General features: G+C 45.0%; 1 protein-coding gene across 1 annotated transcript in view; it reads right to left on the reverse strand.

Annotated features, from left to right (window-relative positions):
• Positions 1–27,258, reverse strand: part of LOC139280760 (synapsin-3-like) — a 291,283-nt gene that overhangs the window by 225,685 nt on the left and 38,340 nt on the right. Inside the window, exon 2 of the mRNA XM_070900435.1 lies at positions 25,268–25,831. Within this exon, the coding sequence (XP_070756536.1) occupies positions 25,268–25,581 (314 nt within the window). The 5' untranslated portion in view covers positions 25,582–25,831. The remainder of the gene's footprint in view (positions 1–25,267; positions 25,832–27,258) is intronic.

A 27,258-nucleotide genomic window follows, 5' to 3' on the forward strand; every position in this document is an offset into this window, starting at 1 on the left:
GCGGGACTGTGCCAGTTCGGGGCGGTGTTGGCAGACATACTGCAGGATTTCTTCATTATCGGCATCAACCACGAGGTGATCCTGCGCAAACTTCTGGTGGTGGAGGAGTTGAATTTAAAAAGGGCCATCCAGATCGCTCAATCATGTATGACGACGGACAGGAGTCTAAATCAAATATCGGTGAAGAACCGAACCTCAGTAAGTACTGTAAATGCGATTGATTTGGCGTTCGGCAAAGCGGCACGGCCTATCCGGCTGCGTTCGCAAAACCTGTGGCTGCCCAAAGTCTGCCAGCGGGAACGTACCCGACTTCTCCGTGTTGGCGTTGTGGGGGAAATCATCGGCACCAGCAGTGCCGATTTAAGCAATATAGTTGCAAAGGCTGTCTGAGAGTGGGGCATCTCCAGTGCAAGTGTCCGCAGATGAGCAAGCGAGCTGCGACACACCACGTGGAGGATGAGAGTCAGATTAGCACGGATCCGGATAGGGAATCCAAGATGCCAGGGGAGGAAGCATATGGACTGTACTCTTTCATAACCAAGAGTAAACCAATTTTGATTAAGGTGAAGTTTAACGGGATACCGGTATCGATGGAACTGGACACAGGGGCGAGTCAATCGATCATGAACGAGAGGGCATTTAATAAGCTGTGGGATACTAAGACTATGCGGCCCAGGCTGAGCCCTGTTAACGCCAAGCTGCGCACATACATCAAAGAACTGATAAAGGTGATTGGCAGTGCACAAATTAATGTGTTGTGTAACGGTGCGGTTCACGAATTACGACTGTGGATTGTCCCAGGCAATGGCCCAACACTGCTCAGCAGGAGCTGGTTGGAGAAAATCAGATGCGACTGGAACAACATAAAGGCGTTGTCGTCGGAGGAAGATACATGTGCCCTAGTATTGAGCAAGTTCCCCCTCGCTGTTCGAACCGGGTATCGACAACTTCACGGGAGCCAAGGTGCAGATCCACATGGACTCAGATGCAAGACCCGTCCATCATTAAGCTCGAGCAGTGCAGTATATGATGAGGGAGAAGGTCGAAATTGAACTGGACACACTCCAGCTGGAAGGGATCATGTCACCGGTGGAATTTAATGAATGGGCCAGCCCCATTGTTCTTGTGCTGAAAAGTGATGCACAGTCAGAATCTGTGGAGACTACAAGGCTACGATCAACAAGGTTTTGAAACAAGATCAGTACCTGTTACCGAAGGCTGATGACTTGTTTGCGACGCTAGCCGGAGGGAAGTCGTTCACAAAACTGGACTTGACGTCGGCCTATATGACGCAGGAGTTGGTCGAGACGTCGAAGAGACTTACGTGCATTAACACGCACAAAGGACTGTTTATTTACCACAGGTGCCCGTTTGGAATTCGCTCGGCTGCAGCAATATTCCAGAGGAATATGGAAAGTCTACTGAAGTCCGTTCCCAGAACCGTCGTGTTCCAAGGCGACATCCTGATCACCGGTCGTGACTCCAAGGAACATCTGAACAACCTGGAAGAGGTTCTACTGCATTTAGACAGAGTGGGACTCAGACTTAAATGCTCGAAGTGCGTCTTCATGGCACCGGAGGTCAAATTCCTCGGGAGGAAAATCGCCGCTGATGACATCAGACCTACTGACGTGAAAACCAAAGCCATCAAGAATGAACCCAAGTCGCAAAACGTGACGGAGCTGAGTTCGTTCCTGGGTCTACTCAACTACGTTGGTAACTTCCGACCTAAATTGAGCACCTTACTTGAACCACTGCACATGCTATTGAGAAAAGGCAACAACTGGGTGTGGGACGCATTGCAAGACAGAGCTTTCGAGAAAGCCACCAATCTGCTTTGCTCGAACAAGCTGCTGGTACATTATGACCCATGTAAACATTTAGTTTTTGCCTGTGACGCATCGTCTTATGGAATTGGTTGCGTGTTACAACAAGCCAATGAGTCAGGGAAACTTCAACCTGTCGCGTATGCATCCAAAAGTTTGTCTAAAGCAGAAAGAGCCTACAGTATGGTAGAAAAAGAAGCTTCACCTGTGTGTACAGTGTTAAAAAGATGCATCAATACCTGTTCGGTCTGAGGTTCGAATTAGAGACCGATCACAAGTCGCTCATTTCATTGGTATTGATACCTTTGCTCTCAGAAAACAACGCTTCATCCCGCATCCAAAGGTAGGCGCTAACATTATCTGCCTGTGATTATGTCATTTGCCACAGACCAGGCACAGAGAATTGTGTCGATGCTTTGAGCCAGTTGCCATTGCCCACACCGGAGGTGGAAACGCCACAGCCGGCAGATTTAATGTTAATCATGGATGCTTTTGAGAGTGAAGGTACCCCTGTCATGGCTCAACAAGTTAAGACCTGGACCAGCCAGGACCTGATATCGGTGGTAAAGGTTGCATCCTCAAAGGGGATTGGTCTGCCATACCTAAGCAAATGTGCGAGGAAGCCAAACCGTACATTCGTCGCAAGGACGAACTGTCTATTCAAGCAGATTGCATATTGTGGGGCAATCGTGGTGTAATGCCTAAGAAAGGGAGAGAGAAGTTTGTGCATGAGTTACACAGCACACATCCTGGTATAGTGATGATGAAGGCCATTGCCAGGTCCCACATATGGTGGCCAGGAATTGATTCTGAGCTGGAAGCATGCGTGCATCAGTGCAGCACCTGCATGCAGCTCAGCAAAGCACCAGCGGAATCGCCGCTGAGTCTGTGGTCATGGCCATCCAAATCTTGGTCCAGGATCCATGTAGATTTTGCAGGTCCCTTCCTGGGCAAAATATTTTTAGTGATGGTGGATGCTTATTCGAAGTGGATAGAATGCATAACCATGTCATCCAGTACGTCCACGGCAACCATAGAGAATCTCAATGTCATGTTCGCAACACATGGTCCACCTGACATAGTGGTGAGCGACAATGGGTCGTGCTTTGCCAGTCAGGACTTTCAGGAGTTTGTAAAACTTAACGGCATAAAACATGTAAGGTCAGTACTGTTCAAGTCTGCATCCAACGGGCAAGCAGAACGTGCAGTACAAATTATCAAGCAAAGCAGACCCGCTTGTCTTGCATACTGCTGAGTTACAGGACAAGACCCCCACACACTCAAGGGTCTCGCCTGCTGAACTGATGATGAAAAGAGGTCTTAAGACCAAGTTATCTCTTGTACACCCGGATTTAAGTAATCATGTTGAACACAGAAGACAGAGTCAACAAGGGTACCACGATCGCGCAACTGTGTCATGCGAGATTTCTGTTAATGATCCTGTGTATGTGTTGAATTATGGTCAGGGTCCCAAATGGATCGCTGGTACAGTCATGGCCAAGGAGGGCAACACAGTATTTGTTATTAAGCTCAAGAATGGGCAAACTTGCAGGAAACACATGGATCAAACAAAGCTGAGGCACACAGACGAGCCAGAGCAGTCGGACGAAGAAACCGTTGACGACCAACCAACCTACCAGCAGCCTTCAGTGGACTCAAGGGTCATCAATGAACCCGGAATTTCCATCACGGACTTGTTCAATAAAAATGGACTTGCAATTCCTGACATGGCCACTGCCACCCCCAACAAGTCAGCCATCCAGCCACAACAGACTCCGCACATTCACCCAAGGCCGGAATCGAACTGAGACGGTCAACCCAGGAGCATAAAGCACCGGACCGTCTCAATCTGTGAAAGACTGTGATGAGATCTCAGAGGAGGGTATTGTCATGTATGTACATGCTGTTTGTAGCCACCAGATTGTTGGAGGCCACTGAGCAGCACGCACATGGTGCTGCTCTGGTATAAAAGACCAGCCATTTTGTGAGTCAGGCACTTTGGGCCGTAATAAAGCAGAGTCAAGGGTGTACCTTGTTCAGTTAAACAGTACTCAGTTTGTACCTTTATTTCATATGTAACACACATTTTAGGAGATTTCTTATTCAGATGGTTCTTAAGTCAGTCATTGAGATTCTCTGCTATCTTCCCACTGCAAGCTAATTTGGGATTTACTGTACAATCTTAAAAAAAACCTCTCGGAATACGTTTTAACAAATATTTGAAAATGCTGGTGAATAAAGTCCAATTCTAAAGTTGGGTTCTATTCTGTACCTTTTTGTATTGTTTCATATAGTTTCTGGGATTCAACAAACTTATTCTCAATTATCCCGGGTGCTGCTTCTACTCCCGGTCGATAGTGCCCCCACCCCCCGCCGGTGCCGTGTCTTCAGCTCCGCTAAAACAATGGCGTCTTCTCTGCGCCCATTTTCTCTTCTCTGCGCCCATTTTCTCTTCTCTGCGCCCATTTTCTCTTCTCTGCGCCCATTTTCTCAAGTGTTGGTAAGGTTTTTCAGAACGCTGCACTGTGCCGTTTTGTGAAAAAATCCTACTTGGCCAAATTCACTTAAATGGCCAGAAATGGCATAGCCGGCAGGTTCCGCCCCCAGTGACGTCAAAAAAATCGGGAACTAATAAATCGGACCCAAGTACTTTAAATCAGTGCAGAAACTTTGGCAAAGCTTGCAGATTTTAGTCTGCTCCAAAAAAATAGCGAAGGACAAAAAAAGGCGCAGAATGGTGGCGAAAATTCAGCCCGATAAGTTGGTTTTAAATGGTTTTTTTCTGCCTCAGTGCTGTTGTTTTTCTCCAACGCTCCTCTTCTGCCTTTGTTTATCTTTGTTCTCTTCTGCTTTTCTCTCTCAAACTTCTCTTTGCTTCTCTCTGTCTTTTTCTTCTTTCCTTTCCATTGTGAGGTGGTGACTGACGTGTTGTGACGTGGTCCGGAAAGAAGCTGCTAACAATTACAGGCTAAATTTTATACTTAGATTTGGTGAAAATGTGATTGTCAGCCCTCAACAGCTCGCTCATTCCCTACACTTTCCCATGCTTCCTAAAACCCTTCATTCCCATATAAAAACAAAGTACAAGAATAGACCAGCTGGTCTATCAACAACGACGACAACTTGCATTTATACAGTGCTTTTAATGTAGGAAAATGTCCCAAGCAATAATCCCCATTCAAAACCAGTCATTAATAATAATCTTCTGTCTACGGGAATGCAACTAATTCCTCATCCAATCCAAAATCTGCCTGCTAATCCCATAGGACTCCATCTCCATCAAAGAGCAAGTTATTATTTAAATGGAGAAAGATTGCAAAGTGCTGCAGTACAGCGGGACCTGGGGGTACTTGTGCATGAAACGCAAAGGATAGTATGCAGGTACAGCAAGTGATCAGGAAGGCCAATGATATCTTGGCCTTTATTGCAAAGGGGATGGAGTATAAAAGCAGGGAAGTCTTGCTATAGTTATACAGAGTATTGGTGAGGCCACACCTGGAATACTGCGTGCAGTTTTGGTTTCCATATTTACGAAAGGATATACTTGCTTTGGAGGCAGTTCAGAGAAGGTTCACTAGGTTGATTCCGTGGTTGAGGGGGTTGACTTATGGGAAAAGGTTGAGCAGGTTGGGCCTCTACTCATTGGAATTCAGAAGAATGAGAGGTGATCTTATCGAAACGTATAAGATTATGAGGGGGCTTGACAGGGTGGATGCAGAGAGGATGTTTCCACTGATGGGGGATACTAGAACTAGAGGGCCTAATCTTAGAATAAGAGGCTGGCCATTTAAAACTGAGATGAGGAAAAATTTCTTCTCAGAGGGTTGTAAATCTGGAATTCGTTGCCTCAAGAGAGCTGTGGAAGCTGGGACATTGAATAAATTTAAGACAGAAATAGACAGTTTCTTAAAACGATAAGGAGTTATGGGGAGCGGGTGGGGAAGTGGAGCTGAGTCCATGATCAGATCAGCCATGATCTTATTGAATGGCGGAGCAGGCTCGAGGGGCCGTATGGCCTACTCCTGCTCCTATTTCTTATGTTCTTATTAAATAGTTTACCTCTACTCACTCCCATTGCTATCTCTACCTCTCTGTTTTTGAACTACCCACTTAACCCCATATTGTCCCTATCTCTGCTGTCACCCTTAACCCTCCGTTCAGTATGTCCCTCACTCCCATTCGCTCCCCCAAGGGCAGACGGTGAGAGGTCAAACGCTTGTTCACCCTCAACCTATTTCCCTCCTCCACTCCCACTCTCCCCTTCTATCAGTTACCCTTAAAAAAGGTTTTTGTTAGCTGACAGAAATCGTCTTCTTGTGCTTTTAAACAAATTTGGATGAGGAAAGACACTCTAACCAGTTGCTTCCCTCTGTCTCTCTCTCTCTAATTATCGACACCTGTGAGGCAGAGAGGGTAATTTTCACCTTCACCACTTGTGTGGTAATCTGGCAGAGTGGATTATCTGCCCATTGTAGAACAGGTCCGATTTTCATCTCATTGATTTCAATGGTATGCAATCAGCTCCACTAGATCACCACCCAGGGGGTGATGATCAAAATTGTCCTCAGAATGTTACATTTTCTTACCATCAATTCGCAGGTGGATACTTAAAAGATTTCGATCTACATGAAAATACAACTTTTTAAAAAATGAACTCAAATTATGAGAAAAGACATTGTCGGTTATCTTAATATGCTTTCTGAAATTTAGAGAATAAACCAGAAGATACAAGTGTGTAATCAGTAGTCATTTTTTTCATTCTCTCACACATAATGTGATTTAAAAAAAAACACAATATGAAACTTTGAAATTTTCCCTCTAGTTTTTTTCAAATAACTGAACAACAAAGATCAAAAACTGTTAAAATCCAAAGAAAAATATTCACCTGAATAAAGTTTTTGAAATTTGTCATCTAGCATTTCTTCAAATAATTTTGTAAAGCAACTGAGCACAAATTGTTAGAAGCTGAAGAAAAATAATTCAACAGTTCAGCAAACAAAATGTGACTGATTCATCCTGCCAAATAGGGCATACACAGCACAATCTGCATTCTGTTCACAGAATGACAGCTTTGGGCAAAAATATCACCTCCATATACAGGCTTTTGCATGAAGCTGAGGCTCTCAAGCAAAAACTTCAATCAACTCATTAAAAGGCATAAAATACAATGCAATGGATAATTGTGTTATTGTGAAATATATCCATTTTTGGCCTTTTAGATTTGTGGAAAATCATATTTATGAACATTAGAAATTTAATTACTGAAAAATAATTTCTGATTTTTTTTTTGTCTCAAAAAGCTTCTTGAGTGCTTTGGCGAGAAAAGATAAAGCAGTACCATGTGGTGGTGTTACAGGAAAGCGTGACAAGGTATATTTTAAAATTAACATTAGGGAAGAGAAATTCCCCAGCGCCTGGTTCGGGATGGTGACCTGTTCGGGATGGGACTTCCTGCGCCCGGTGCGGAAGTCCCACGCTGGCCGCGAAATTGCTCTTTCCGCCCCTCAGAGGAAGTGGTGCACAATCTCACGCGCTCCACTTCCTCTTGGGGCGGGTCCAGCGGTACTAATGGGGCACAATCGGCAGCGCTACAATGCCCCTCCCCTTTTTAAACATTGTCATTTCCTTAGAAATGTTTTCAATAGAGTGTGCAGCCTATGAAGAAATTGTAATATTTATTATAATATAGGTATAAACCATCTGAACCAAATTGATTAGATTTCAGCCTGTAACTCATTCAATTTGATGTATACAATTATTTTCTGTATAAAGATCAGTTCCTCCTCAGCCTGTGACTAGGTGCTGGCCTCTCTGGGTTACCTTGTCAGCATCTTATTCTGTGAGCAGTGTGGGGGTTCTGTGAGGCCAGTTGGCAGTATTAACTGAGGTGATTCAGTCCCCTGTGCACTGGGAAGTGTTTACATTCCTCTAAAAGAAGCGGCAGCCCAGCAGTTATAGTTGAGTGCCCTCAGACAGAAGCCTGGCTGTCAGCTCCTGCATTCACATGTTCAGGCTGCACACGGATTAAGATTCTTTACAGGGCTTCACCAGCAACAGACGCAAACGTGCCAAGAATGAAGGGAAACAAATTGGAATTCTGGACATGTCCATCTGAGCTTGTTTACCACAATGGCAGTAACAACAACAAAGAGAGATACTTAGAATTGTAAGCATGCACAAGGCCTCTCTGTGAACAATGCTCAATGCTTTCTGAAATGCTATCAGAATAGATGTGTAAAATGGTAACTACACAGAGCTGAAGTCACCACACTGCTGAGCCGGGGGTTGACATTTTCAATATTCCAATCTTTTGGGATTTTTTCTTTTTTGATTAATATTTGTGCGAATCAATTTGGGGATGTCAGTGACAGAGAATGCAATACTTTATAATACGTTACTCCCACGTAAGTACAGCGTGGTCTGCATACGCAATAAAGCTCTCTCCGCCCTACCTAACGATGTACCTGCATCAGAAGAGTGGCCCCCAATGCAGCAGGATGATATTTACTGCCTAGTTGTACCAAGGAATGGGGGCCTATAACGTGGCCTGATCATTCAGGGACAGCGACATTGTCGGAGTGCCATCCTTTGGCTGAAACAGCAAACTGATGTCCCATAGTGGATATAAAGACCTTATGACTGCATTTGAAGAACAGGTAGTTCTCACTGTGCTCTGGCCAACATTTCTCCCTCAATACTGTTCATCAAAAAGAGATTAACTCATCTCATTGGGGGATGTTTCTGTGTAGGAAATGTCTGACACATTATACCCTCTCTCTCTTCCCTTAGGCGATTCCTCGTATCAAGGATGACTTGCTTCACACCAAAAAGTTCACAGGTCTTACAATGAGGGATCTGATATTCCAAGGTCCTGAACTACATGTTGAAGGGTGGAGATGCCTGTGTGTGGATTTTTTTTATTTAACGTGTGGTGGCTGTGGCACACCAGTTACCACACGGATTTGACAGAGCTAGGTCTTGGTCCAGTGGCAAGGATTAACCAAGACAACTGGAGAGCAGCTCTGCTGCACGGACCTAGTGCGCCCACATATCGCAGTGTGGGCTAGCCCGTGCTGCCCCTGGGCCCTCGCCTCTCCTGGGCTCCGAAATCATGTCTCTCCTGGGTCTCCATCACGTTGCTTTGCAATCGCTCACTGCTCCATCGCCCCGACCTTGCTGCTCCTGCTGTACCTGTCCATGCTCCAATCACCGACCTGGATTATGGTCAAGTCCAATCCAGTCTGGCCCAGAACATAGCACGGCCCCGACCTGCGAGGGTACATCAGCCGCAGGGCGGGCTACAAAAGGAGCGGCATGCCACTGCAGGGAGCAGCGCGAGCCAGTTCAGGAGGGTGACGACTTGGAGGAGGGCACATTATACCTACATAACAGTGGCTACATTTCAAAGTAATTCATTGTACGAAAAGTCCTTTGAGATATTTCTGAGTTGCATGATAAGGCACTATCTAAATGCAAGTCTTTCTATTAATACTGTACAGTGAATCCCTACCTACCAGGAACTAGTTTGAGATTGCTCAAGACAGAGGAAACATTCGTGCATATAATCAGCCAGGCTGGATTTTGACCAAGATGCCAGAGATGAGAGGTTAGTGTCTAACCCACTGTGTTACTCAGGTTCCCTGCTATTCATCATGTTAATGATACATGTGACACTCACTTAACTGAATACCCCTAATTGTTGTGGACATTGTGTTTCACTGTTGCCGATTACTGGACTGCAACACAAAACAGATAGAAAGTCCTTACATAGCTATTTGCCAGCATAAGACTTATTCAATCAGGAATGCTTTGCACAATTAAGGTGATTTTATACATTAATGTACATCCACCTGGATCTCCAAATTTGAACTGTAAAATGAAGTTTAATTTCTTTCCATCATATTTTTTAAATTTTTTTTCCAAAATCGACATTATATTAACAACTAGGTTTTTTAAGAAGGAATGAAATATATTTCAAATAAGAAATTTAAAGAAACGATAGTTAAGTCTACCGGAGCTCTCCTCGCCTTATCCAATCGCCATCTGCCCACTCCGAAATATTCCCTACCCTGCATATAATGCTGGGGCTTTCTCTGCCCTGTCCCAACCGGCCTCAGCTTGATATGCCTTGTCCTGCCCAACCTTTCTATGGTCAGTCCCACCACGCTTTGTCCATTTGCCGCACCCAGCCCGAGCAACCCCTAACCCCTCCTAGCCTGCATGAGCATTCCCGGGCCTCATTTTAGCCTTCCTGAGAATCACTGTTCCAGCAAAGCTGTGACTATTTCATGCTCCAATGCCATTTAAATTGAACAGTTTGCAATTCTTTTTCCTCATTTCAGGTTCAGATTGAATTGTTGATTGCAGAAAATAAATAGTGGAATGTATACAGAGGGTGACGTGCCATTTTGCACTACTGATCCAGTGCCATAATCAAGGCCCACACTTCAGAGCAATACTGAGTGTTGCTATCCTGTCAGAGGTTATATCTTTCACATGAGACATTAAACCAGATGGAGGTAATAAATCCCACGGCACTTTTCGAAGAAGAGCAGGGGAGTTATCCCCAGTGTCCTTGGCAACATTTATCCCTCAACCAACATCAGCAAAAACAGATTATCTGGTCATTCCTTTCATTACTGATTGTGGGAGATGAGCAAATTAGCTGCCTACATTACATCAGTGACCACACTTCAAAAGTACTTAATTGTCTGTGAAGTGCTTTGGGATGCCCTGAGGTTGTGAAAGGCGCTACGTAAATGTAAATCTTTCTTTCTTTCTATCTTGACTACATTCCCAGTAAGCAGGTGTCTTCCATCTCTGCAGCTGAACTAGAGTTGATGTTTTATTTACAGTTATTTCCCCACCAACAGGTGGTGGAAGCTGATTCCATCAATCATGTTAAAAGGGAGTTGGACAGGTACCTGTGGATGAGGAACTTACAGGGTTACGGACAAAAAGCAGGGATGTGGGAGGAAGCACAACTGTTCTTTCAAAGAGCCAGTACAGGCACAATGGGCCAAACGGCCTCCTTCTGTGCTGTAAGTTTGTATGATTGAGGAGGTGAGGAGGGTGCATCTGACCTATCCCAGTCTGATAAGGTGGGTTGTCGGACCCATACCAATCCAGCTCCACAATATGCATTTTTCCCCATGCAGTGTTAGGTGGCTGTCGGTGTGGTTCGGGGTCTGTAATCAATCTCCGGCAGCACGGAGGCCAAATTAATTGTCCGGGGAAAACATTTGTACAAGATTGAATCCTCAGCTTCACAAATAGTCAGAGAAATGAGCAGGGTGAAGGAAGGTGGCATTGCTCTCACTATCAAGGAACGGTAGAGATATGTGCTCACACGCTCTTGTGAAACATTTGCAGTCAGTGATCAGAGATTGTTTGTACAGTGTAGCAAGGCCATCTGTTGGTGCAAACAAAGTAGTACATGAAGAAACAAAACAAATCAATCCTCATCTGCTCAGCTCACTAAGTAACCGATCAGGCAGTGAATTACCCAGAAGACATGAGAGAGTCACACTATGAAAAACGAAAATTGCCCCACGAATACTTTGCTCATCCTGTATCATGCAGCCAAAGTCACTTGGTCTGGGCATATCCCTCTGCTTCTTCAACTCCAGTGTAGCTCAGTGGCATTTCCCTCACTGGGCATCTGAGGTAAGATGACCTCTCTGCAGCCTTCCCTTGATGTCCAGCTTTCTAGACAGCGCTGGCTGATAAATGGCACTCCTATTCATGTCTTTAGGAACCAAGGTGTGGTGGAAAGCAATGTTTCCTGTCACATAGTGTCAACAAAAGTGAAGTGAATGGTGCATGAAGCCAATGTATGAAGTGATGAAGCCAATGTATGAAGGCTGGTCTGAGGCAGGCAGGGACCCAACACAAGTGGGACTGTATTAAAGTTCTGGGCACTATATAAATAAAAGATAATCCCCCACTGCCTTTTAATTGTGTTTGAATACATTAGTGTGCGAACATCAGCCAGGTGATTTTACATGAAGTTAGCGAGATGTTGTGAGACAGTGTGCCACACATCGCATGCTTGTGTGGAGTCACAGTGCAGGCAGGTGCAGGCCAGGGGTCGGGTAAGTGACTGTGTGATTAGTAGATTTACCAGTGCTCTCCACATTGAACTGTGTCTAGTTGCCATGAGGCTATTGCAATTGTGGCACTTTCGCCACCTTTTTAAAATGCTGACCAACGCTTATACAGGTGCAGCGTCCACAATCCTGAACCCTCGGGACCGAGGCCGTTCCGGATTCCGCGTTTTTCCGAACTTTGGATCGTCTTTCTGACGTCACGAATCCAGAAACACCTGAGCCCAGGTTCGGGTATTTCTAGATTTCGGAACGTCAGAAAGGTGCTCGCCGAGGAGCTATTCGGGCCGCCGGACCCATCAATGAGGCCGCGGGCGGGGCCCAGCCGCCAAGGAGTTGTTCGGGTGGGCCCCGCCTAAGAGGAGCTGCTCGGGAAGGGCCCCGCCGAAGAGGAGCTGCTCGGGCAGGGCCCGTCATGGTGGAGCTGTTCGGGTGGGCTGACGAGGAGGAGCTGTTTGAGTGGGACCCGCCGCTGAGGAAGTGTTCAGGCGGGTCGGCGAAAAGGTAAGGGCAGCGGTGGCGAGGCGAGGAGCGGTGAGGCGATGCCAGAGGTCGGGCAGCGGCAGGATCTCGAGGTCGGCAGGTCCAGATTCCAGAACATTTTACGCATTCCGGACGATCCTGCCACCAATCAGTCCGGATTCCGGAACTCCGGATTTTGGACGTTACACCTGTACACCCAACTCGTGTTCAACTGGAAATGACAGGAAATGAACCATGGGAAGATTTGACCTCATCCTTCAAATATGCAAAATGTGAAAGTCAGCCTTTGAAATCCATTGAAGAATAACAGATTTTTTTTTTAAAAACACAAAGACCTTCAACTTCCTAACTTGATTATGTGATAAATAATTAAAAGTAGGATTGGTGAGCAGATTCCAGGTTCTGTGCAATATATCTGGTAGTTTTACAAGCAATTAATCCATGATCCAAATTTGCTCAAAACTCAGATAAATGAAATTAGATCTGTTAGTCATCATTTTGGCAAGATTGGGTCCACCAATTTACCCTTAATGGAGACCCTCGGTGTGAATAGCTGCTCAACACGATAAAGTGATCCAATGGAGTAGATACAGTGAAACTATTTCCTCTGGAGGGCGAATCCAAAACAAGAAGGCATAACCTTATAATTAGAGTGAGGCCATTTAGGAACGGAATCAGGAAGCATCTTTTCACACAAGAGGTAGTGGAAATCGGGAACTCCCCTCCAAAAGGCTATGGGTGCTGGGTCAATTGAATTTTCAAGACTGAGGCCAATAGATTTGTTAGGTAAGGATATCAATGGATAGGGATCAAAGGGCAGGTAAATGGAGTTGAGATCAGGTTCAAGGGGCTGAATGGTCCACTTCTGTTTTTAAATTCCTAAAATACTTATGCTGGTATCAGACAGTAGAAAAGTTTTACTGGATAATTATTTTTATGTCCATGCTTTAAAACAGCACTTATAACATAGACTTATATATCCATATAAATTGGATAGAAAAAGCAGCAAACCTGAGGGCCTTGAATATTGTGTACAGTTTTGGTCTCCTAATCTGAGGCAGGACATTCTTGCTATTGAGGGCGTGCAGCGAAGGTTCACCAGACTGATTCCCGGGATGACAGGACTGACATATGAAGAAAGACTGGATCGACTAGGCTTATATTCACTGCAATTTACAAGGATGAGAGGGGATCTCATAGTAACATAAAATTCTGATCGGATTAGACAGGTTCGATGCAGGAAGAATGTTCTCGATGTTCTGGAAGTCCAGAACCAGGGGTCACAGTCTAAGGATAAGGGGTAAGCCATTTAGGAACGAGATGAGGAGAAATTCCTTCACTCAGAGAATTGTGAACCTGTGGAATTCTCTACCACAGAAAGTTGTTGAGACCAGTTCGTTAGATAAATTCAGAAGGAAGTTAGATGTGGCCCTTACGGTTAAAGGAATCAAGGGATATGGAGAGAAAGCAGGAATGGGGTACTGAAGTTGCATGATCAACCATGACCGAATGGTGGTGCAGGCTCGAAGGGCCGAATGGCCTACTCCTGCACCTATTTTCTATGTTTCTATGACTCTCCAGTGAGTATTTTCTGAATGTAAGTGCAGGCTGCTCCATTAAACGTCCAATAGGAGGTCCCTTGAAGAGCTACTTTGTTCAACGTATGGATTCTTCCCGCTCTTTGTTTCCGTTCCTGATGAATGCTACTGGTTACTGTTCAAAGTGACTGTTTTCTTCAGTACAAATAAATGAGCTATGATCATCTGAGTGAGCTCTCGTAACCATCTGAGAAGTTTTGCTGTAGCTTTAAGCAATTTGCCGGCTCTGTATGGCTTTCCATATTTAAAAAGTGAGAGAACCATCAATCAGGGAATTTACAGGCAGGTTCCTTTCCTGTAATAGCCCGTGCGACCACATTGACACTGCAGCAGAGGCTAGACCTAGAGACCATAACGCAATGGCACTTATTGCATAATTGTGTCGTCTTCCATTCCCCATGGAAATACTTCTCCTTAAAAAGCTGGTATCATATCATCCCATTGTTCCTGTGGCTCACGTATCAGCAATAGAATCACAAGCTGATCCAGGGAAATAACCTACGCTTGTGCTGTGGATCAGACTGAAAGCACCCATTGCAAAGCCTTGAAAAAGAACGCCACCTGCTGGCATTTTGTTCTAGTTCTGGTGTTCAACTTCTATACCAGTACAGCAGGAAATAAAGTGGAATTTGTTCATTCTAGTGGAATAAGTGGAAGTGGTTACTGAGTTACGCCCCATCCGAGCCTTTTGTAACCCTGATTTTTATCTTCAGTCTATATTAAAACTTCTTTTACAGGGGAAACAAAATGTCAACAATTTTTTTAATTGCTTAGCTTTTTTTAAGCCTATTTTAAATAGGGCATCTCATTCTTAGCCTTTTGTTCCCATCAGGTTTTGCTAAAAAAATGATTTTTTAAAAATGTTTTTAACTTTCTTTCCTCAGTAACAGCAGATATTACCAGACAATAAATATATAATATTTGCTTTTCAGCTAAGAGCTGGTGCATGAAGAAACTGTGCTAATTGGTCAATATGGGATTTGACGTTAACTGAATTAGTTACTAACTATTGCCCATACTCCTAACTTTGAAAGAACGAACTTGTAATTATAGAGCACCATTCATGACCTCAGGATGTCCCAAGCACTTCATAGACAATGAAGGACTTTTTAAATGTAGTCACTGTTGCATCGCAGGCAAATGTGGCAGCCAATTTACACAGAGCAAAGTCCTGAAACAGCAGTGAGATAAATGAACAGGGATGGAATTTCCCCCCAAAAGGGGTGGATTTGGAGTGTGGGGCCATTTAAATTGTTAAAAATGGGATTCCTGACCACAATTGCCAATTTTTATTCTTTAAATTTGTATTCTACAGTATATGAACTGCACAATTAGTACTGAAAATGCCACTGACATTATATGCTCCTTTAACGAGTCACAAACACACATACTATAATGAGAAATATTTAACATCTGAGCAATGAAACGTGTATATAGGAACCATGAGTTGTATAAAGTGCATCACAGAATGCGGCAATGTAGTGTATTATTTACATTGTAAAAACAACCACTGACGAACAGCAGCATGCTTGCTAAACATTTGTTTCCAGTTTATGGAGGGTGGCGATAATAAAGTATAAGAGCCTTGTTTACTGCTCACTATAGCTGCAGAGTAGAGATCTAAGCATCAAAAAGTTAGATTGATTCTCTAATCCTATACACAAACCATCTATAATATCGCTCAGCTCCATCAGTACTCGCCCCAGTGCCAGTGAAATCCTCATCCAGACATTTTGTCAACTTGACAGTCCACCAACTTCCCCGAGCTGCACACTACACAAATTACAACTCATCCCATTTTTGTAGGCCGTATTCTATCTTGCTCTAAATCCACTCATCTTTCTTCGTCAGCCTCGCTTTCTGTCATCTCTAATTGTTCTCCCAACTGCTGCTGAGTGGTCAAAGCCCCCTGTGAAGGGTGTGAGGACCTTTCATTACTTTCAGGTTCTACATAGGTATCAGATAGTTACGTATCTATCTGAAATATTGTGCAGTTTGTTTGCTATTCATGTGAGAGTCTAAATAGTTTGAGATTAATGTTTTAAAATACTATTCATCACAGTTAATATTTCTAAGTACAATATAATAAAATAAGAGAATGGTATTTCTTGCGGCTTATGTCATAACATCTTGAGCATAAGTCATTATTCAGGAATATTGTAAAAACTAAACAAGGTGGGGACTCTAGCAAAACAGTGAGCTTTCTCTGGATTAAAGATATGACACACAACAGGTTTGTTCCTTTTGGTGAGACTGAACCTGATCATTTGTTTTCAAACTTTAAATCGGGTTAATGGAAGCTCATCAGGTCCAAATGAAATCCACTTTTCAGTGGCAGATAGCAATAGCCAAGAGTATTGTATTGTCATGTATGTACTTTAGGCATCATTAGCCACTAGATGGCGTCACGAGTGTGCAGCCCAAGTATAAAAGGCCAGCCATTTTGTATATTAGTCACTTTTGGGCCTTAATAAAGCAGAGCCAAGATCATACCTCTTGGAGTTAAACAGTACTCAGTCTAACAGTTATTGCATATTCAACATTTGGCGACGAGGCAATAAGAACCTTTGCATGCAAAAATGAGCACAATGGATTGTTCGAGCGATTTGTGGAAGGAGAAGGTTGGGCAGACTTTGTGAGCCGTTTGAGCCAGTTCTTTGTGGCCAACAAAATGGAGGAGGTCGGTGACGCAGATCAGCGCCGGGCGGTGTTCCTCACGGTTTGCGGTCCAAAAATTTATGGTCTGATAAAGAATCTGCTCCTCCTGTGAGTCCAACAGAGAAGACATGAAGAATTGTGTGCACTGGTAAAGGACCACCTTAAGCCAGACGAAGGCATCATCACCTCGAGATACAGATTTTACACGCATGTTCGCTCAGAGGGCCAGAATGCGGCGGAATTCGTTGCCAACCCGAGACATCTAGCAGGACCGTGCAAGTTCAGGGCTGTGTTGGCAGACATGTTGCGGGACTTCTTTGTAACCAGCATCAACCACGAGGTGATCCTGCATAAACTACTGGCGGTGGAGACATTGGACTTGAACAGGGCCATCACGAACGCTCAGTCATGCATGACAATGGATAGAAGTTCAAAGCAGATATCAGTTTTTTAAAAATTGAAACGCAACAAGTACTGTAAATATAATTGATTCAGCGTTCAGCCGAGCGGCACATGGCAGGGCCTATCCGACAGCGTACGCGAAACCTGCGGCTGCCCAAAGTCCGCCAGCGGGAAAGTATCCGATTTCTCCGTGTTGGCGTTGTGGGGGAAATCACCAGCACCAGCAGTGCCGATTTAAGCAATATAGTTGCAAAGGCTGTCTGAGAGTGGGGCATCTCCAGCGCAAGTGTCTGCAGATGATCAAGCGTGCTGCGACACACCACGTGGAGGATGATGGTCAGACTAGCGCGGATCCGGATACGCAATCAGAGATACCAGAGGAGGAAGTGTATGGACTGTACTCATTCCTAACTAAGAGCAAACTGATAATGATCAACGTGAAATTTAATCGGGTGCTGGTATCGATGGAACTGAACACAGAGGCGAGTCAATCGATAATGAGCCAGAGGGCATTCGACAATCTGTGGGATATTAAGGCTTTGAAGCCCAGGCCAGTCAATGCCAAGTTGTTCATGTACCAAGTTGTTATTGTTGTTGATGCCAGTTCATTGGATATTTTCAAGAGGGAGTTAGATATGGCCTTTACGGCTAAAGGGATCAAGGGGTTATGGAGAGAAAGCAGGAAAGGGATACTGAGGTGAATGATCAGCCATGATCTTATTGAATGGTGGTGCAGGCTCGAAGGGCCGAATGGTCTACTCCTGCACCTATTTTCTATGTTTCTATATTTCTACACCAAAGAACTCATAATGGTGATTGGCAGTGCCACAATTAAAGTGTGTATGATGGTACGGTTCACGAGTTACCGCTATGGATTGTCCCAGGCAATGGCCCAACGTTGCTCGGCAGGAACTGGCTTGAAAAAAAATCAGATGCGATTGGAACGACATCAATACGTAGTCGTCGGAGAAAGATACATGTGCCCAAGTACTGAGCAAGTTCCCCTCGCTGTTCGAACCAGGTATCGGCAACTTCACGGGAGCCAAGGTGCAGATCCACGTGGACTCGGATGCATGACCCAGCCATCATAAAGCTCAGGCAGTTCCGTATATGATGAGGGAGAAGGTCGAAATCGAACTGGACAGACTCCAAAGTGAAGGGATCATATCACCGGTTGAATTTAATGAATGGGCCAGCCCCATTGTTCCTGTGCTGAAAAGTGATGACACAGTCAGAATCTGTGGAGATTACAAGGCTACGATCAACAGGGTTTCAAAACAGGATCAGTACTGGTTATCGAAGGCTAATGATTTGTTTGCAAAGCTAGCCGGAGGGAAGTCATTCACCAAACTGGACTTGACGTCGGCCTACATGACACAGGAGCTGGTCGAGACATCGAAGAGACTTAAGAGCTGTGGAAATTTACTTTTAGAAGTTACACTTTATGTTAAATGTATCCTTTTATAATAAAACACAATGGAGTCTCAGTTCTCCCAGAAGCCCCTGCAGCAGTCAGCCTGTTTCTGCATAAACATACTAACCTTGACTGATAGCCGACTAATTTAGAAAAGCAGGAGCCATCTGTGTGAGCGAGGGAAACTTGAATTTACCCTCCCTAACAGAATGTCCTGTTAGAATTATACTACCTACTAATAACTGTTGCTATGCTAAACCTTAGAAGTACTAGATAAAGGTTGTATAGATATAGACTAAAACAAGGATGGGGTGTTAATTAAGTGATTGAAGAACTCCTTAACTGTATTTGCTGACCACAAGGGCAGAACTGATACACGTGATGGAACCATAATTTCTTTGTTTGTTCTTCTGTATAAAGATATTGTGATTTTGTACCACTGTAGAAGTCTTCACTGAGCCTTTGACTTAGTAAGACTTTTCCTTGCATCAAGTAAAACTATTAAAGGGACATCTACCGGAGCTGTTTGTGTCAAGAGTTTCATATTTTGAGTTAAATTGAGAGTCGAGATTTCGACAGTGCATTAACACATATAAAGGACTGTTTATTTATCATGGGTGCCCTTTTGGAATTCGCTCGGCTGCAGCAATATTTCAGAGGAACATGGAGAGTCTACTGATGTCCGTTCCCAGAACTGTCGTGTTCCAAGATGACATCCTGATCACAGGTCGTGACTCCGAGGAACATCTGAATAACCTGGAAGAGGTTCTACATTGTCTGGACAAAGTGGGATTCTGACTGAAATGCTCGAAGTGCATCTTCATGGCACCAGAGGTCGAATTCCTGGGGAGGAAAATTGCTGCTGACGGCATCAGGCCCATGGACGCGAAAACCAAGGCCATCAAAAATGCAACCAAGCCGCAGAATGTGACGGAGCTGTGTTCGTTCCTGGATCTACTCAACTACTTCGATAACTTCCTACCTAAATTGAGAACCTTATTAGAGCCATTGCACATGCTGCTAAGAAAAGGCAACAACTGGGTGTGGGGTGCGTCTCAAGACAGAGCTTTTGAGAAAGCCACTAATCTGCTTTGCTCTAACAAGCTGCTGGTACATTATGACCCATGTAAACGTTTAGTATTGGCCTGTGATGCTTCGTCATATGGAATTGGTTGCATACTCCAACAAGCTAATGAGTCGGGTAAACTTCAACCAGTCGCGTATGTTTCAAAAAGTTTGTCTAAAGCAGAAAGAGCCTACAGCATGGTAGAGAAAGAAGCACTCGCCTGTGTGTATGGGGTTAAAAAGATGCATCAGTACCTGTTTGGTCTTCGGTTTGAACTAGAGACAGATCACAAGCCTCTCATTTTACTGTTCTCTGAAAACAAAGGTATCAATACCAGTGCTTCATCCCGCATCCAGAGGTGGGCGCTGACATTATCCGCTTATGATTATGTCATTCGCCATAGACCTGGCACCTAGAATTGTGCCGATGCTTTGAGCCGTCTGCCGTTGCCCACACCGGAGGTGGAAACGCCACAACCGATGGACCTATTGTTAGTTATGGATGCTTTTGAGAGTGAAGGAACCCCTGTCACGGCTCAACAAGTTAAGACCTGGACCAGCCAGGACCCGATTTTATCGGTGGTGAAGTGTTTCATCCTCAAAGGTGATTGGTCTGCCATACCCAAGCAAATGTGCGACGAGAGCAAACCTTACATTCGTCACAAAGACGAACTGTCTATTCAGTCAGATTGTATACTGTGGGGCAATCGCGTTGTTATGCCCAAGAAAGGAAGTGAGAAATTTGTACATGAGCTACATAGCACACATCCCGGCATTGTAATGATGAAAGCCATCGCCAGGTCTCATGTATGGTGGCCGGGAATTGACTCTGAGCTGGAATCATGTGTGCATCAGTGCAACACTTGCATGCAGCTCAGCAAAGCAGCAGCGGAATCGCCGCTGAGTCTGTGGTCGTGGCCATCGAAACCATGGTCCAGGATTCACATAGACTTTGCAGGTCCTTTCCTGGGGAAGATGTTTTTAGTTGTGGTGGATGCATATTCGAAGTGGATAGAGTGTATAATCATGTCATCCAGCACATCCACAGCTATCATTGAGAATCTGTCATGTTCGCGACACATGGTCTGCTGACATCGTTGTTAGCGACAACGGATCGTGTTTCACCAGTCAGGAGTTTCAAGAGTTCATGAAACTCAATGGTATCAAACATGTAATGTCAGCACTGTTCACACCTGCATCCAATGGGCAAGTAAATTGTGCTGTCCAAATCATAAAGCAGAGTATGAAGCGAGTAACCCAGGGGTCACTGCAGACCCGCCTGTCATGCATACTGCTTAGTTACAGGGCAAGACCACACATGCTTACCGGGGTCTCGCCTGCTGAACTAATGATGGAGAGGTCTCAAGACCAAGCTATCTCTTGTATATCCTGACTTGATGTTGAATATAGAAGACAAAGTCAGCAAGGGTATCACGATCGTGCAGCTGTGTCACGCGATATTTCTGTAAATGATCATGTATATGTTCTGAATTATGGTCAGGGTCCCAAGTGGATCGCTGGTACTATCATGGCCAAGGAGGGCCACAGAGTATTTATTGTCAAGCTCAAAAACGGGCAAACAAGCAGGAAACATATGGATCAGACAAAGCTGCAGCACACAGATGAACCGGAACAGTCAGAGGAAGAGACAATCGACAACCAACCAACCTACCCCCAGTCATCAGAGGACTCAGTGGTCATCAGTCAATCAGGACTTTCGATCACTGACATGTTCAATGAAAATGGACTTTCATACCTGACATGGCCATTGCCACTCTCACCAGGTCAGCCACCCAGCCACCAGTCACAACAGACTCTGAACACTCACCCAAGGCTGGAGTTGAACTGAGACAGTCAACCCGGGAGCGTAAAACACCGGACCGTCTCAATTTGTAAAAGACTGTTAATATCACAGAGGGGTATATTGTCATGTATGTACTTTCGGAATCACTAGCCACTAGATGGCGTCACTGTTGGAGGCCATGGGCTGCATGCACGAGTGTGCAGCCCAAGTATAAAAGGCCAGCCATTTTGTATATTAGTCACTTTTGGGCCTTAATAAAGCACAGCCAAGGTCCCATCTCTTGGAGTTAAACAGTGCTCATCTAACAGTTATTGCATACACAACATGTATAGTGCACATTTATGACAATAAACAAGAAAAATAGCTTTAATATCTTATGTCAGCTCTTGGTTCTGTGGCAATCTGCATGCTGGGAACTGCAGTGTGATAAAGAATCATGAATTGATAATTCAGACTTCCAGTGTTTGAAGAGCAGTCTCCAGAGAGAGCCCAGAAGAGCTCTGTGTAATAACTTTCTGTTCCAACGGAATTATGTTTACAATAAATCGCTGTCACATCATATTCAATCAATGGTTCCAAAACAGCACTCTCTCTCTCTCTCTCTCTCTCACACTCACACACACACACACACACATTGTTAAGGCACACAGATTATTATTAGCCCTGATCCAGAGAACTTGGTTAAACTTTGACAATCCAATTCATTGTAACATGTAATTATCAGAGAAAATAAATTCAGTTGATTTGGGCCCGGTTTTAGAAAGAGCTCACTGGCACACATCGGTATTTCTTTTTTGTGTCGCGCTTTAAATCAAGTCTTTTAAAATTAATTCCCAGGATGTCGGCATCATTGGCAAAGCTGACATCTATTATCCGTCCCTAGTTTCCCTGAAAAGATGGTAATGGGCTTTTAACCACTGCAGTCCCTGTGGTAAAGATCTAAGTACCGGTTTGATAAAATGGAGTCCCTTACAAGGCTGTTTCAGAGGGCCGTTAAGAGTCAACAATACTTGTGGGAAACTGGAGTCACAGGAACAGCAGGTTCCTTCCCAAAAGAACATTAATGAATTTTTTGAGTTTTTATGACAATCCAACAGCTTTATGGTCACTTTCACTGATACCAGCTTTTTATTTTTTTTTATTATTTTTTTTTCACCTTAATCTAAATTCTCAATCTGCCATAGTAGAATTTTTACACTCATTGTCCAGATTAATAGTCCAGGCCTCTGGATTATTATTTTAAAACATAACCACTACTGTACCGTACGCCTGCATTATAAAGGGGGAGAATTATAACCTAAAAACACAGGTGGGCTGGGAGGGTGGGGGGTAGTAAAAATGTGAATCCCGAACTGAATCCGCCAAGTTCCCGTTTTAACAGAGGCAGGACAGGAGGCGGGGCGCGGGCGGGCAGCCAATCCGCTGCTAGGAGGCGGGCTGGCTGGCCATCTATTTTAATATTATAATGAGGCTGTAAGGTAAGTGTCTTTATACTTACTTCCTGAATCCAGGGTCCCTACCTAAGCTACTCCCCATGATCGGAGACATCCCCACGAGGCTTCGTATCACCCGCCCTGACCTCTCCCATCCATGAGGCCTCCGTCCCCCCACACGAGACCTCCTCACCGCAGGCCACCGAGCCCCCCACAAGGTCTCCCCCCACGCCTCTGGCCCCACACCGTGATGCTCCTCTGGCCCCTATCCCTTCAAGCACACCCTCCCAACCCCTATTCTGGTCCTGGTTGGACCGCGATCATGATCATCCAGCCTCCCTGCCCTGCTCCTCCTCGCGATGTTCTAGCACACCCCCTGCCCCCCGCCCCCACCCCCATGCTGGTCCCAACCCACGATCGTCTGAATGGAGGAGCATGTGAATTGTCTGTTCAGTTTGCACCAGTTGTAATTGCTGTGGTAACCACAAGGACCCCAAAGAGTTCAACCATCAAAGATATGTCTCAATTGAAAGGTGAGCAGGAAATATCACCCTTCAGCCTCATCTGATTCAATTTCTTGCTAAATTGTTGGTCATATTTACTTCCAGAGTGTTATATATTAACCTCGACAGTGTCAGCTGTGGCTCAGTTGGGCCCCCCACCATCCCTCCACCCCGCCCCTGTTCCTCCAGCCAATCCACAATCGCGATCTTGTTGAGGCACACTCCTTCACACCCCACCCGTGCTCCTCTAGCCAACCCCAGCCCCCACACGATCCCTCCCTCTCTCCTCCATTCGACCTCGTGCTGCAGGCCTACCCACCCGGAGCAGGCCAACCTTTCAATCCGACTGGCTGCGGGTGGGAAACAGAGATTTCCCACTAAAATCAGGCCCTGCCGTTAAATTCGGCACTTCCTGCGGGTTTCCTAACCACCTCGGAGCCCGCCCCCATCCCACCTTCCCCATTACATTTCTGCCCACAGGTTGGTGTTCAGGATGAGGAACCTTCGTCAGAACATCATGATGACGGGGTGCTCTGAATTTTTTTTTTTTTAAAACAAGGCTCTTGAGCCTGTTCCACTTGCCCAGTTTTCCATGTTTGTCTTGCTACCTGTCACAGTCCTCCACCTCTTTCAGCTATTCACACTTTCTCTCTGCCTGCCTTGTATATGTCTTTTACTTCTTTTGATTTCTCTCCTGGTGCCTCCTGTTGTTTCATTCTAATATCACTTCTGCCAGTTAACCATCATTAAAGGCCATTCTATTTCTTTGTGTGTGTGTTTGTTTTTCCCATCCTTTTGTTCGGTTCCTTTTTAAATGCTGCTCATTGGTAATATCTTTGTTTTGATAAGATGTCCGTGCCAACTTGTCTCTTCTCTTCACAGATGTTATGAGATGTTGAGTGTTTCCAGGTTTATCTATTTTTGTTTTCAGATTCCCAGCATCTGTACTATTTTGCTTTTTGTTAAATATCGCTATCTTATACACAGTAATATGATAATAGGACATCCTTCAAAAACGGCACAGCAGTGTCTTCATTTTTTTTAACAATTAATAGGAACCACAATCTGCTGAACAGTGAAACTGGAGGTTTATAAATGAGTAGATTTCATGGTGGCGCCCATTGGCCCAAAAGCCGCCATGAATGGCACGAAGGCAGAAGGCTCAGCAGATCAACGGTAACCTTACCCACACTAATAATGGGCTGGTTTGGGGGCATGTGGCAGGTTACAGAACTGGATACAAAACAAATTCTGCTGAGATCCAACAGGCAAAAAAAGGCAAATTTGGAAAATGCATAAACTAAAGTGAAAAGGCAGCCCCCTCAATTGGTAGGTAAATCGAGTGGGAGAGGCTCTTGTGGAGCATAAACACCAACAGAGACCATTTAGAATGGAATGTGTCTATGATAATACAGCTTTCTGGTCCAATTTTAACCCTTCCCTCTGCCCCACTCCACCGCAAAGCCAAATCCCCCAAATCAGGATTTTAAAAAATTGATAAACCAATCTTTTTGGTTAGAAATCATAGAATGGTTACAGAACAGGAGGCCGCCATTCGGCTCGGTGACCCCATGCCTGCTCTCTGCAAGAGCACGTCAGTTAGTCCCACTCCCCTTCCCTTTCCTATAGCCCTGCAAATTGTTTTCCTTCAGGTACTTATTCAATTCTCTTTTGAAAGCCACAGTTGAATTTGCCTCCTCCGCCGTTTCAGGTGGTGTATTCCAGATCCTAACCACTCTCTGCTTAAAAAAGTTTTCCCTTATGTGGCCTTTGGTTCTTCTGCCAATCACCTTAAATCTGTGTCCTCTGGTTCTTGACCCTTCCGCCAATGGGAACAGTTTTTCTCTATCCAGATCCCTCATGATTTTAAGCACGTCTATCAAATTTTCCTTCCACAGGTCTGACCAAACCTCAGTGGTATCTCTCCTCCAGCCAACCGCTAACCCAACAACCGAGCAGGCCCACAAACACCTACCAGTCAGTGTGAGGGTCATCGATCACCAAGAGAATCTTCGGTTTCCGCACGATGGGGACGGTGGGTCCGGTGGCGGGCATGGCCGCTGTTTGCTCCACCAGTCCTGCAGCCGCTGCCGTTGTCTGCTTGACGGCGTTGGAGATGGAGCTGAGCAGGGTGGAGCCGGTGGAGGGAGGCTGTGGCTGGCGCCGCTCAGTGGCCGGGGACACTGGGGAGCTGGTCGAGCTGTCGGGGCGCTGCAGGTCCATCATATAACCATTTGGTAAATTCGCCACAAAGCTGCTGTCCGAGAGGCGCCTCCGCAAGTAATTCATCTTCCTCGGAAATGGAAAGTGTTCTGAATGAGCTGAGTTACAGTTCAAGTGTGCAACCAGACAACGATGGGTAACGCCGTTCAGACTCTGAAGTTTCTTGATGACTGTTGTTGGTTTCCTTGTGGTAAGTTGCACACAGAGAAGCTGTAGGCAGTTGTAGAGACCTGATGGTCCCTGCAGAGGGATGATCAGTTGTAGGATTGGGATCTTCTCTGTGACACACCCAGGCGTTCAGGCAGCTGTGTCTTTCCTGTGGAGAACAAGACAGTTCACATGAGACAGGATTTACTTGCACTGAGCACCAACCCACAATGCAAAAATTTTATTGAGTAATGTTGCTTCCAGCTTAACATCCAATGTCTTTCAAACTAGATGTCAAGGGGGAAAGTGTCCAAATTGTAATCGTGCCACATATAACTATTAGAGTAAAGAGTAGCAATGCCATAATTACACAGGGTGCACAATTGGGACTCCCAACATGGTGAATTGCTGGCATCAATTATCCCATCATGAAAATGTAGGGGTTGGGAAAGAAAAAATTACAGGCCTGTCTCCCTCCCTGTAGCCGCAATGGTGGAGATCTGGAACAAGCTTCCACTTGTCCAGGGAAACTAAGGGAAAAAAACTTGCATTTATATAGCACCTTTCACAACCTTAGAACGTCCCAAATCGCTTTACAGCCAATGAAGTACTATTTGAAATGTAGTCACTGTTTCAATGTGGGAAACACAGCAGCCAATTTGTGTACAGTAAGTCTCACAAAGAGCAATGGGATTAGGACCAGATAATCTGTTTTTATAATGTTGATGGAATGATAAATATTGGCCAGGACCTCAGGGATAATTACCCCGCTCTACTTCAAAATAGTGCCATGGGATCTTTTACATCCACCTGAGAGGGCAGAGGAAGCTTTGGTTTAATGTCTCATCAGAAAGACGACACCTCCGACAGTGCAGCACTCCCTCAGCACTGCACTGGAGCGTTGAGTACAAAAATCTAGGTTAAGTCCCTGGAGTGGGACTTGAACCCACAACCTTCTGACACAAAGGCAAGAGTGCTACCCACTGAGCCACGGCTGACACATAAAGGGGTACAATAAATATAATTATCATTCAGAGGAGGACTAACTTTTTGCGTTTATTCTTACGGACTGACTACTGCCAACGAACCGGAAGCTACCGAGAGCTTCACGTAAGCATTCTGCGCATGCCAGGTCCCAAATGTGAAAAAGTAACGTTCACCACAACAGACAGAAGAGCTGATAGCGATAAGCACACTTGGCAAGAGTACAATAAAACTCTCACAAGCTGACAATATCCTAATATCACCTTCAAGTCACAGACCTCGCAATATCTGAAATTTCCACCTCTCAGCTTTCTCTCTCACCAATCTGTGGGAAGTCCAGCAAGATCAAACCAAAAACCACTGGCTTACTGTACAGTGTGAATAACCTAAGTCCAGAACATGCTCACATATTCCTGGTGGGAGCCTGTGCCACTACAAGTGCATCTTGCATACCCCCTAGAGCTTGGGGGAGGGAGCTTGGGGGAGGGCAGGGGGTGGTTGGTGGGTAAAGGGACAGAGGCCAGCCACTGCAGTAGGCTCTGCAGCCCCACTACCCAGAAAGCACTTATCTGCCCCCTTACAAAAGGGGCCAGCTTACTCACTGTGGCATCT

The sequence above is a fragment of the Pristiophorus japonicus genome, chromosome 15, assembly GCF_044704955.1.
Source record: "Pristiophorus japonicus isolate sPriJap1 chromosome 15, sPriJap1.hap1, whole genome shotgun sequence".
Taxonomy (NCBI): Eukaryota; Metazoa; Chordata; class Chondrichthyes; family Pristiophoridae; genus Pristiophorus; species Pristiophorus japonicus.